The following is a 12,505-nucleotide window of genomic DNA, read 5'->3' as shown; positions in this document are numbered from 1 at the left end:
GACTGAAAAATTTAAGGGGGTCTGAATACTTTTCGTACCCACTGTATAATGTACCTGTGGATGAAAAACTAAAGCTTGTGACCAGAATGTACGCAAATGTACGTACAGGCTGGCTACGTTCAAATGAATGGAGCCAGCGAGCCTCCTTTCAAATCCTTTTTTCCTCCTTTTCAAATATCCACACTCTCCACCACGTCGCGCAGTAAGCAACTTGTGTTCTGTGGTCGACTGAGGAGGTGCGGGCCTTTTTGTCCATATCGGCAGAAGTTGAAATAAAGCACGACAAGAAACGAGCGCTTCACCTTCTCCTTGATCCCGCTCCAATCCCTCCCACTTTTGATTGATGCCTGTTGCAAAGGAAAATCAACGGAGGCAAGGCCATGCCAAGCGAGGCCGGGGCAGAGCGAGGCCAGGCCGTTCATGGAAAAATGGCTTATGACTTATATACTGTAATTATTCTTCTCAATTACAACAATCAATTTCTTTTTCTTAAGCCAATAATGGAAAAGTGGCTAACACAAAAACAAAACTCCATACTAGGGATAATGGCTCCAACATATACGTTTTGTGACATTTACTTTTCCTGTCAAAATATGAGCCTTGGCTCAATAAAAGTATGCAAACACTGCTCTTGCATACGTGCTTTAAATTTTGTAGCAATCATGCAAATGACTGCTTCAAACTAAAATGGCTGACTTCATGTGTCTTTTCGAGCATGGCTTTTGCTCATGGAAATGTCATGTTGCTAAATCAAACTGGCTTCCGGGGCTGCATTTTCTCCCCAAAACATCTTGAACTATTGTTGGTGAATTTGTGTTTCATTGGCAGATTTTGCTGCCATGCTCCGCCCATGTGCAATAACACAAACTCAAACTTTGGCATCACCCTTCTGTCTGCTAAACATGTTTCAAATTGTCTAGCAATTGTACAAAACTTCTTGGATTTGTCCATTTTTGAAGATTTTCTGGAAATGGACAAAATGTCCCTTCATTGGCTATCGAGACTTTTTTGCGCCCCCACTCATGATAGACAGGCCTGACAAATTTTCAAATAAAAATCTGTCTGCAGCCTATACACTGCCTCCCATTGGACCTTGTTGTATTTCTTAATACAATACCATTCTTTTAAAACATGTACTTATTAGTGCAACCGTGCATATAATTGGTACATCCTACAATCATGTAACAGTACTTCTCAGGCGCCATTTTCTCCCTTTTCCTTTCTTGCAATTTTGATAGATAGATACATACATACATACATACCGTAGATAGACAGTTACCACAGATGGATTAGATTTTTTTAATGATTTTATATTTTCATTTTTTATACATTTTTACACACACACATATATATCTATATATATATATATATTATTATTAATTTTTTTTTTAACAATTCCAGTAAACATAGAAACAGCAGATAATTTAATGTATAGGTTTGTTTCTGACACACTTTCTCTACTTGTTCATGTTCATTCATTCATGTTGGAGCCATTTGAACCTTCTGGGGCTTTGAGACCCTCAGGGAGTGGTCTCGGGTCTCCTGCTGATCCCCAGAGTCATGTGACAACTGAAAGTATTGTATCTGCACTCCTCCTTTTAATAGACTAAGGACTTTGTTTATTTATTATGGAATGATTTGAGTTGTGGCGGCATGGTGGACGACTGGTTAGAGCGTCTGCCTCACAGTTCTGAGGACATGGGTTGAATCTCCGGCCCCGCCTGTGTGGAGTTTGTATGTTCCCCCCGTCCCTGCATGGGTTTTCTCCGGGCATTCCGGTTTCCTCCCACATCCCAAAAACATGCATAGTAGGTAGATTGTTTGTTTGTATGTGCCCTGCGATTGGCTGGCAACCAGTTCATGGTGTACCCCGCCTCCTGCCCGAAGATAGCTGGGATAGGCTCCAGCACTCCCGCGACCCTTGTGGGGATAAGCGGCTCAGAAAATGGATGGCTGGATGGATTTGAGTTACCTTCTTGTAATTTTATGGAGCTTTAAATCACGTTAGATTGTGCTTGACAAATAAACCTGCCTTCTGCCCTCACTTACTTTCTGCTGTTAATTTGTGGGAATAACGGTCACCCTTAATTGCCTATACACCCAGAAAAGTTTTTTGAAACTGAAAAGACCTCCTCCACCTTTCTTCTTCGTCTTTTCATCAATGTAATGAAGGCAGAAAAATGAAATTGTGAGGTTATGTTGATGATTGTCAGTGCCCTTTATTCAACACCGCAACCTGTCTGGAGAAGCAGTCAACAACAACAATAACACGTCAAATCAGCTACAATTTCAATTTCACACGGAGAAACATAAAAAAAGACATATACAGTATATAAGCCTCCCTATGACTCTAGCATGCACTTTGATTTTTTGGGGTGTGTTCCACACAACATGAACAATCTCTTGATGTGTTTCCAGATTTGCTTCATCTTCACCCCGTATATGATGGGATTGAACAGAGGATTGTACACCATGATTTGTATATTCATCATCAGTCGCACACTTTTGGAAAGATCCCCCTCCAGTCGCGCTTTGATGACATCAAAAGCGCACAAGCACGAGAAAATGATTAAAACCATCAGGTGGGGTAAACATGTGTCTGCCGCTTTTTTCCTGACTTCTCCGCAGCTGCGATAGACCACTGTCAATATCTTGATGTACGTGAAAAGGATGAAGAGCACAGGGAGGAGAGTCAGATTAGTCAGAGCAAACAAACCCCACAAGGTGAGAAACCTCGGTGTCACACAGAAGAGTTTATGGATGGAGTTATTGCAGAAGATTCCCGCTAATGTGGAGTGGCATATGTTTTGCTTTGCGGAGACGACAGTTGGCACCAACAAGTGGCAAGCGGGTACGAACCAGGCCAAAGCCAAGAAGACGACCACGCTGGTGGTGCCCATGCTGGTGGCATATTGCAGAGGCTTGCAGATGGACACATACCTGTCGTAAGCCATGGCGGACAACAGGTAGAAGTCGGCACCACCTAAAGTATAAAAGACGAAATATTGCAACATACAAGCTGAGGGAGAAATCGTCTGCTGGTGAGACAAGACGTCCACGAAGAGTTTGGGGTAGATCGCGGTGCTGAACAAAACCGAGTTGAGCGACAAAGCGGCAATGAAAATGTACATGGGCTCGTGAAGGCTCCTGTGAATCCAAATGAGACAAATAATGGCGCAATTAGAGCACAGGATGAGAACATAGAGCATGAACAAGAGCACAAAGTAAACATATCTGTACTTGTCCAGGTCTACGTAGCCGCCAAGAATGATTAGGACGTGTGTTGTGTTCATGACGTTCCACTCACGTGTTGGCTCCTCATGTGCGCATGCGGTCAAGAGTCGCAGGAGCGTCGAGTCTTTTATGCCGGCTGCTCAGCCTCCATGGATCTCATTAAGAGCCAATGTCATGTCAACAACTCCTCCGAGACGTCTTTGTCTTGTTTGTGGGATTGACCTGTCGGTCACATTCGGCCGAGTCAAACATCTGTCGGACATCAGCAGGGTTGTCAAACTAACATTTATTGCGGGTCACATGAAAGGCAATTCTGAGATTTGTTTCTAAATAAGTGGTTCTTAACCTTGTTGGAGGTACTGAACCCCTCAAGTTTCCGACGCGCATTCACAGAAACCTTCATAATCGGAAAACTAAAATGTGTCTTATTTCAAATTCAAAACAGGTTTATACTTTACTTGTGCTGAAAATGATCAATGAATCAGTTGCTTACAAAATCACTGTGTTCAGCCACGGTTGCGTACAACGGTGTACAATTATGACAAGGGAACTGGGTGCAAGGTCTTACAGGTAAAAATATCTGTGGGTCTTTTTTTTCAAATGCTATCTATTGATAGCAGACGGTTTGGCGTTGACACAAAAAGTAAACGTAAAAATCGGTTGAGAAAAGTGCAAGTTCCGTCTTCATTTCAGTGTCCATGCATCGACTTTATTGGGAATGTCAACCTCCCCAACACGGCTGCCATGTAGGCGCATCGGTTAGCAGAGCCACGACAGCACGCTGACATAGCTAGTCTATAGCTATGTACATCCGGTGCAGGTTTGCCCATATTTGGAAGTGGTTGCTAAGCGGCCTACCATGAAGAAGCATGGATCCTTTTACTACTTGTTGGTCTATTGCTCTCATAGATAGGAACAATAGGCCGATATGACATGTGCTGACACTTTGCCCATACTAGCCTACTGATATTGATCTGAGCTAGTTAGGACAAATTGTCAGCGCATTCCATGTTTGTGGATGGCACGGAAAACACAAAATAAAAAGGATACCTGCGCATTGTGCTGCATACAGTTGCACACAAATCCGTACAATCACAACAAGGGAACCATGGGAATAACCTTTCATAGGTAAGAATATTTCTTTTCAAATGTTCTGTCTTAATAGCGCATGCTTCGACGGTGACAAAAAAAACATAAACCTCGTGAACCTTGCAGTGCTGCAATAGCAAAGGCCCACCTTGAAGCAACATGGCATTCCATCGTCACACCCTCGGAGCACATACACACTGAATGGTTTAGTCGACGGCCCGCCGTGCCCTGCTAAGTGCAAAATGGCGTTTATGGATGGACACATGCTTGCACGCACACACAGTGTGCGCGTGTGTTTTGTCCTCCACCGAACCCTTGCGACTGGCTCACCGAACCCCTCGGGTTCGATCGAAAGGTTTAGAGCCATTGTTCTAAATTCATTCTACATGTTTGAAGATGGCAGCCCGGTGGCCGACCGATGAGCACAACTGCCTTACAGTTCAGAGGTCGTGGGTTTAAATCTGGACTCCGGCTTTCCTGTGTGTAGTTTGCATGTTTACCGGCGTACCCAGAGAAAACTCACACGAGCACGGGTCCCTGTATTTGCGTGTTTTCTCCGGGCACGCCGGTTTCCTGCCACCTTAACAAACAAACAGATCGATGGATGTTTGAAGATAATGGACGATAACATTTACGTACGGACGTGTAGGAATATGCTAGACATACAAAAATATTTGATTGACAAGTGACAGTTGAGTGGATTGTGTTTTCAGCACATTCTGCGGACACGCCCACAGTGTTCAAGAGATGAGAGAACGGCTCGATTTTCAAGCCTCATTTTAGATACTTGCAAATATTTTTATTCATTCAAATTTACAAGACATTTATGCACACAACTGTATTCTTCTCATTTATGGTTATGTTTTAACCCTTACATATTGCTCCAGTTTGTCAATTGACAACAATAAAAATAGCCTGAATGGCATTCTTTCACCCTGAAATGTGTGGTCCAAAAAAACACAAGAATGAAAATATTTATAAATGTCATTCTTTTGTACAACTGTTGGCAGCTTGGTGGGCCAGTGGTTATCATGTCTGCCTCACAGTTTTAAGGTTGGGGGTTGGAATCCCAGCTCGTTCCTGTGTGGAGTGGGCACGTTTGCCAGAGTACTCGGAGAAAAGCCACGCAAGCACAGGGACCCGTGGCTTTTCTCCGCGTACTCCGACTTCCTCCCACATTCAAAAAACATGTCATCATTTGATCTTAATTCAAGTATAAATTGTCCCTAGGAGTGAATGCAATCGGCTGGCGAGCATCAGCAAAAATTTGTCTTCATTGTCTTGAAAGTGCGAAATTGTCGTTGCCATAAATGTGCGTATCTGGTAGCAGTGTTCAAGAGGGAGCTTGAAAGAATTCCGAGAACTGTCTATGTTCCCGCAAAAAGATGTACCTCTTGGTCTTTGAATGCCCATGGGGGAATCTCCAAAGAGTTAAAGAGCAGAAAACCATAATATACATAGTAAATAGGACATCATGTTGTTTGAGAGTAAATGTGGTGATCTAAAAACAAGTGGTGTCAGGCAAAAAAATACACTCAACCCCTCTCTCTTAAATTAGGGGTTTCAAACTAATTTTTGTCTCGGGCCGCATTGTAGTTATGATTTCCCTCAGAGGGAACAGTGAAATGTTTAATCACCAAATCATATTATTACCATTACACAACAAATTAAGGGATAACTAGTTTTGAAATCAGTCACTGATAGTGTAGTGGTGCACTCGCCTGACTTTGGTGCAGGCAGCGTTGGATCAGTTCCCACTCAGTGACGGTGTGAATGTGAGTGCAAATGGTTGTCCGTGTCTATATGTGCCCTGCGACTGACTGGCGACCAGTTCAGGGTGTAGTCCGCCTTTTGCCCGAAGTCAGCTGGGATAGGCTCCAGCGCCCCGTGACCCTAACCAGGATAAGCGGTGTTGACAATGGATGGATGGATAGTTTTGAAATCAGAAGACAAGGATAATAGTTTGTTCAAGTATTGTTTAGGTTACTGTAGAAGAAGGCTTTGGTAACAGAAAATGCTGTATCTCAGCATTGTTGTTTATTATTATGACAATTTGGAATTTGGGTACAGATTTTTGCAAAAATCACAGAAGTTGACGAGCATGATTTGCTTTTGCGGGCCACATAAAATGATGTGGCGGGCCGCATCTGGCCCCCGGGCCTTGAGTTTTACACCTACGTCTTAAATATTAATGATTATCCATTGATTTATTCATGTCAGACAGGCCTTAATTTTGACATTTTGAATGTTCAAAGTAGTTCATAACTTGATTTTTTTGTACGCAACTCAACTCTGATTATAGAGCACAGAGAAACGACCAATCACAGTGGACAAAAATTCTGAGGATATTCTTGGCTCTTGTCAAAATAGGCCTGGAACATCCTATGCTGGGGTTAAGAAAGCCACATAGGACACGTTTAGAGTTGCACACAACAATTATTTGACCAAACTTTTTCACTTGGAGAGCGATCTCTCGAAGAACCACCTACTCTTGTAGTAGTCCTCATTTAATAGAATTTGCTTTTATTTCCTATAAGCGAAGGGGGCGTCGATTAAAAATCAGTAATCCGATTTTAGTGGGGGGAATCATAAATTAGATTTCAAAGCAGTAGGGCCCAGACCGATGTTCTTCTCTGAAAATGTCTGACAAGAAGACCTGCGATTGAGAAAAACGTCATCCGTGTGTAGAAAGTCCACAGACTGGGATTGATTTGTTGTTTTTATTGTTCCGATGTTTAACGAGAATAGAAAGAGTGATGTAAGGACATTGCCATAACAAGTTCGGCCTCAGGGGGCCGCTCATGATGAGCCAGCGGTCACGCGACGCTCTCCCGGGAGAACGAGTCTGGAAAAACAAGTAAATTCTCTGGACGACAGTAGCAAAGTGCCACCTTTAGCCCGCAGTTAATCACAGTCGTCGTGTCCCTGGTGCGCTGTTTGTTAGTAGCAACAGTGGTGCGCAAGGCCTTCTCTGCACACTTAAGCACTGTGAGAAGCACTGACCTCCTTTTACATTGGCGGCTGTGACTCAGTTGGTAGAGCGGGGTCGTCCAGTTCGAATTTTGGTTCTGACTGTCTGCATGTCCAAGTGTCCTTAGGCAAGACACTGAACGCTAATTTTCTCCCACTGGGCCTGGCAGCGCCTTGTGTGGCAACAACCACCCATTGGTGTATGAATAAATGGGTGAATGTCAGGATTTGTAAAGTGATAAAGTGCTATATAGGCTTACAACTGAAATTCAAATATTTGTTGGATGAAATTGTCTTTATTCCTAACAGTCTGTTGGTTTCTCTTGGCTGTACTGCTTCCAATACATGTATGCCTACATTTGATTTTATTTTTATTTTTTTGTCCTATCAGATTTCAGCCTTTATGTTTTGCCATGTCAATCTATTACAAGTAATAAAGTAATTAAGAAACATATTTTCCCCCGCAAAAAAATTTCAGGAAAAGCACATTACAATAGCTAAACTTTAAGATTCATCAGTGGGACTTCAAATAGTTTCAGGTGTGTCTGTCTAATTTAAGTTTACTTCTCCTCGATAAAAAGTTTTCATTTTGTTGATTTCATTTGTGTTTTCAACCGTGTTGTACATGTTATTGGTCACATTAAATGTGTGTGTGGGGGGGTGGAGTTTTGAACGGATTCATCTTGGTCTCATTTTTTTTTAATATCACAAACACGTGGTATTTGAGCAGGGGGGGTGTAGACTTTTTATATCAATTTTAAACATACTGCAGTAGTTCATACATTACATTCAACATTCCCCAAAAGTGTGACATTGGAAAATATGCATATATACACGTTGTATATCAGCACGGTGGGCAACTGGTTAGCACATGCACCTCACAGTTCTGAAGACCAGGGTTCAAATCCAAATCCAAATTTAGCAAATGGCTGCAATATAACCAAGTATGAATTTAAAATATGTTTATTTAATTTTTTTTTACAAATTTGTTAACATGCCTGCCAAATTTTTATGATTTAATTTCAAATATGAACATGAAATGCAAACAGTGTTAAGAATAATACTCGAGTTTTCCTGATAGAAGAATCAACAGTTTTTCAAGAGGGCAAAAGTGGACATTCCCCACAGGCGCTAATGTTGTCCTAGTGATGCCTCCGTGACCGATCGGGCCGCGGCCGACGCCGTTGCCGCCCCCTCCTTGAGCCACACGAAGCCCACCTGGGTGCCAAAGTGGGCGCCGTCGCGGACGTGGGAGAAGAAGTCTTGCGGGTGGCATGACGTGCACGGTGTCGTCACGCTCGCGTCGTCGTGGATGTGGTGCGGAAGGATGCCCGTCTCCTCCAGTTGCAGCCTGCCAACCACACAAAGAGGGGGCGAGAACGGGAAGATCATCATAAGAGCAGCAAGAGGGTCAGGAAGGAGAAGCAGGAAGAAGAGCGCTAGAGGATCAGGAAGAAATTGATCGAGAGGCAGGACCGGGAAAAAAGCAGGAAGAAGAGCAGCAAGACAAACGTTAAGGGTGGTAAAAGAATTGGGAAGAGAAACTGGAACAGTGGCAGGAAGAAGATCGCAAAGTGGGTTAGAAAAGCAGGAAGAGTTCTGTGGAGCGGTGGGATCTGGGATCTGGATTTCTCATGGCCTAACTCTTGGGGCCCTCTTCTGGCTGGCTGGGGGGGTGGGGGTTCCCTCTCGCCCTCCGAGGTCATCCCATGTTTTTGTCCCACTGTCGTGCGCTCTCTCCCGCCAGGCGCGATTTGCCTTCTGTTTGTTGCAGCGGGAAGCTATGGCCGCAGGCTCTGCGGGTGGTGGGGGGCTTCTTGTACGGGTTGTGGTGAGACGCGTTGGGGAGTGCACTCTGTTCCCCTTAGGATGGCTGGTTGGCGCCTGGCAGAACACGCTGGGTCCCTTGGCATAGGTGTTCGTCCAGATGCATGTTTCAGTAGACGCGGACAGGTGACTTAGCCCTGCCTGTTTCACTACCCCTGCCCTCTTCTGTCCCGTCCTGTCCTGTCCTTTCCTACTCTATGCAGTTCTGTTCTTCACTCACAGTTTTGCAGCGCTACTGTTCAGAAAAAAATCTGACACCAGTCTAAAGTTTTAGGATCATATGATGTTTTTCCTTGTTTGTTTCTCTTACAGCTAGTGTCCCAATTTGTGTTCCGTGTCTGTCTTCACTTTTGTCTTTGTCTCTCCCCTATCAAACCTCGTTCTACCCAGCTGCAATTTTTCAATGAATCCAGCGGCGCAATACGTATGCCCACACCTGCTTTGTGCCTCTCACCATGGGCAACTCCAGAGTAAAAGCGTGTGTCAAGCGGTAGGAGGTGCAAGAACAGGAAAAGCAGAAGGAGTGGCAGGAGGAGGGATTTGAAGAGCAACAGGAAGATAGAAAAACAAAAGTGCAGTTGAGGATCTAGAGGAGAAGGAAAGCTGCAGCAGAAAGAGGAACAGGAAGGCTCTGATGTCAGCGCAACCTGTTGGCCAGTCGTATGTCGACGTTGGGTCTGTGGCATTGCGAACGTTGAATGCAGTTCGGGTGGAAGCGGGCGGCCTGTTCTGGCTCCAGTGTGAAACAACACGGACCCACCGAGGGGCCCAAGACCACCAAGATGTTGGCGCACACGCAGCCCAACTCCGTCGTCATGGCCGACACCGTCGCTGCGGCGACGCCCCGCAGCGTTCCTCTCCACCCTAAAAAGTACACTATCTTATCTTATTTCAGCTTAATTAGCATCATAATTAGCATTACGGTCATTTGCATATAATTTCTTCAATAACGTTAAAGACAAAAGTGCATAGCGGTAAAGACAAACACCATAAAAAAAACGTGAGTTGCATAATTTATGTGTTACCCTTCCAACTTTGTGGAAACAAGATCATAAATAATCCTAACTATTCATTAAACCCATTACACTCTTGTCTTAATGGTAAATAATGGTAAAGACATGCAATAGTTCCGACTTCTTCCTTTCCATTCGGCTTTTCCCGTTAGGGTTTGCCACAGGGTTTCATCCTTTTCCACGTAAGCCTATCTCCTGCATCCTCCTCTCGAACACCAACTGCCCTCATGTCTTCCCTCACGACATCCATCAACCTTCTCTTTGGTCTTCCTCTCCCTCTCTTGCCTGGCAGCTCCATCCTCACCATCCTTCTACCAATATACTCACTATTTCTCCTCTGGACGTGTCCAAACCATTGAAGTCTGCCATTTATTTGCTGTCTGCCATTGTGTGAATGCAAAATGGCTGCCTCATTCTGGACCTTCAGCTCACAGATCCCTCTGGTGTATTGTAACAATATAATGAGTGGCATTAATGGTAAAGACACCTCGAGTGACAAAGAAGGACCATTTGTAAAAGAACCCCAAAAATAACTCAAGGCACTAAGATGCATTCCCATTAGTTTTCATGGAAAAAAACATAACAACACTTTAACAGTAAAGCCATCTTGGTATTAAAAGTTTGAAAAATATTACTTTAATAATAACTGCCAATACTTTAACTACGGTGAAACCTTGATTTAAAGGACCCATCGGAGGAGGGGTCGTCTGTTAAAGCTGATTGTTCCTTAAATTGAAGCACTTTTTTTTTTGTAGCCCAAAAATGCTCGGTACAATACAAAATCATTGTTTTGTACTTTTTTTTTATATATATATATATACACCTAAAACACCTGTAGAGTACAAAATGATTGTAAATAAATATTTTTAAAAAAGCTTGAAAATGTTGGAAAAGTTTTAAACTTGAACTAAAATTACATTGCTGGTGTGCTTTGGAGGGGTGATAATGACTTGCAGGTAGATCGTTTTTGGTTGTGGTGAGTTGAGGTCCGCTTTCATGAGTCGCGAGGTTAGCATGCTTCCTTTTTTCATCTCCATTACGATTGCATGTCATAGAGAAGGGCTTGACAAAAATAAAACATTTTTAAAAATGTATATTGTACCAAAAATAGCTTGATCGAGAGATGTGTACACATTCTACAAGACAAATACCTCGCTCCAATAATTGGTAAATTGGTAAATACGACACTCCGCTTTTGAGCTTGCCAAAAATGGCCGCCATGCAGGGACGTCTGTTAGCCAAATATCTTCATTTATGTGTGACCACAGCGGCGCAACCGGGAAATACGGGTACCGGTCTGTGTTTCTGGATTGTGCCACTAAACAACAGTGGCTAATTCTGGAACTAACATACTTTTGTCAACTGGACACTTTTTCCTGTCCATTAAATCCAAAGTCTGTTAAAACGGAGTCAGTTAAAATCGAGGTTCCACTGTACTCATATTAGTCAAATGAATAGATTCAACAGGCCATGTCTTTACCGTAATTGATCAAATTATATGAAAGTGACCCTTTAACATTATAATACCATGTGTTTGGCACAGTTAGCATGATGGTTATCATGTTTTTCAGTCAATTAGTGCGCTCATTCGTGTGTTTATTAGGATGTGTACTGGCAGGTTAACGAGTGCATTTACTCACCCAGCTAACATCATACAGTAAGTTGTTTAACATGTTTATCAGCATGATTATCAAGCACTAACACATCCACGATGTTGTCGGAGTCGTCGGCAGGTCTACCTGCGTGAGCAACGCCGATCGCTTTGGCCACAGGGTCCGCGAAGATCATCGGGATGCAGTCGGCGCCCGGCGCGGCCAGGACCGAACCGGGCCGGTCCGTCACCGCCGCGTCGTAGCGGTCCGGCTCGGCTTTTCCTAACACCCAGACACGACTGGAATGCTGAACCTGCGCCACAACAGGCCCCTCAGAAGAGCGGAGAGGACTACCGGAAGCGCCGGTCTAGGCGATTGACAGAACCTGTCCACTGGAGCGGCACGAGTGGCTGACCAGAGTAGCCTACCAGAAAGGCCGACCAGAATGCTGTAGTGGCCGACTCACAGCGATCACCACCTCCGCTCTCACCTTGAGCATCTGTAGAGGGCGTGGGTAGAATCCGGCGTGCAGCGCCAGACGGCGCCGGTTCTCGTGGACCACGGCCGCAGAGTCCCGCCTACTGGGGCTGCTGAACAGGTTCAAAGATGACAAGGTGGGCACGCGCGACACGCCGCCGACACGTGTGCTGAAGCCGTGGCCGAAGCAGTCTGACGTACAGCAAATCACCAAGACAAAACTTTTTCAAGACAGGAAGTCTACGGTGAGTTTTATCTTTAACAATGTGTTGCAGATATCTGAAATTCAGTTTTGCCCCAATC

General features: G+C 44.1%; 2 protein-coding genes across 3 annotated transcripts in view; both read right to left on the bottom strand.

The window, feature by feature from the left end:
• Nucleotides 1-2,342: 2,342 nt before the first annotated feature.
• Nucleotides 2,343-3,410, bottom strand: LOC133410592 (olfactory receptor 10J4-like). The gene is given in 1 exon segment (XM_061691967.1): nucleotides 2,343-3,410. A coding segment is annotated over 1 exon segment (1,068 nt).
• Nucleotides 3,411-8,014: 4,604 nt separating this feature from the next.
• lacc1 (laccase (multicopper oxidoreductase) domain containing 1) overlaps nucleotides 8,015-12,505 on the bottom strand; it is a 7,009-nt gene continuing 2,518 nt past the window's right edge. Inside the window, exons 2-5 of one of the 2 annotated variants that reach the window (XM_061692760.1) lie at nucleotides 12,216-12,394; nucleotides 11,873-12,038; nucleotides 9,768-9,996; nucleotides 8,015-8,644 (exon numbers count right to left, since the gene is read on the bottom strand). In XM_061692760.1, the coding sequence (XP_061548744.1) occupies nucleotides 8,425-8,644; nucleotides 9,768-9,996; nucleotides 11,873-12,038; nucleotides 12,216-12,394 (794 nt within the window). In that variant the 3' untranslated portion in view covers nucleotides 8,015-8,424. The remainder of the gene's footprint in view (nucleotides 8,645-9,767; nucleotides 9,997-11,872; nucleotides 12,039-12,215; nucleotides 12,395-12,505) is intronic. The other variant, XM_061692761.1, reaches the window with a different exon arrangement.

The sequence above is a fragment of the Phycodurus eques genome, chromosome 12 (genome assembly GCF_024500275.1).
Source record: "Phycodurus eques isolate BA_2022a chromosome 12, UOR_Pequ_1.1, whole genome shotgun sequence".
NCBI lineage: Eukaryota > Metazoa > Chordata > Actinopteri > Syngnathiformes > Syngnathidae > Phycodurus > Phycodurus eques.
This window is presented reverse-complemented; position numbering and strand designations above follow the sequence as displayed.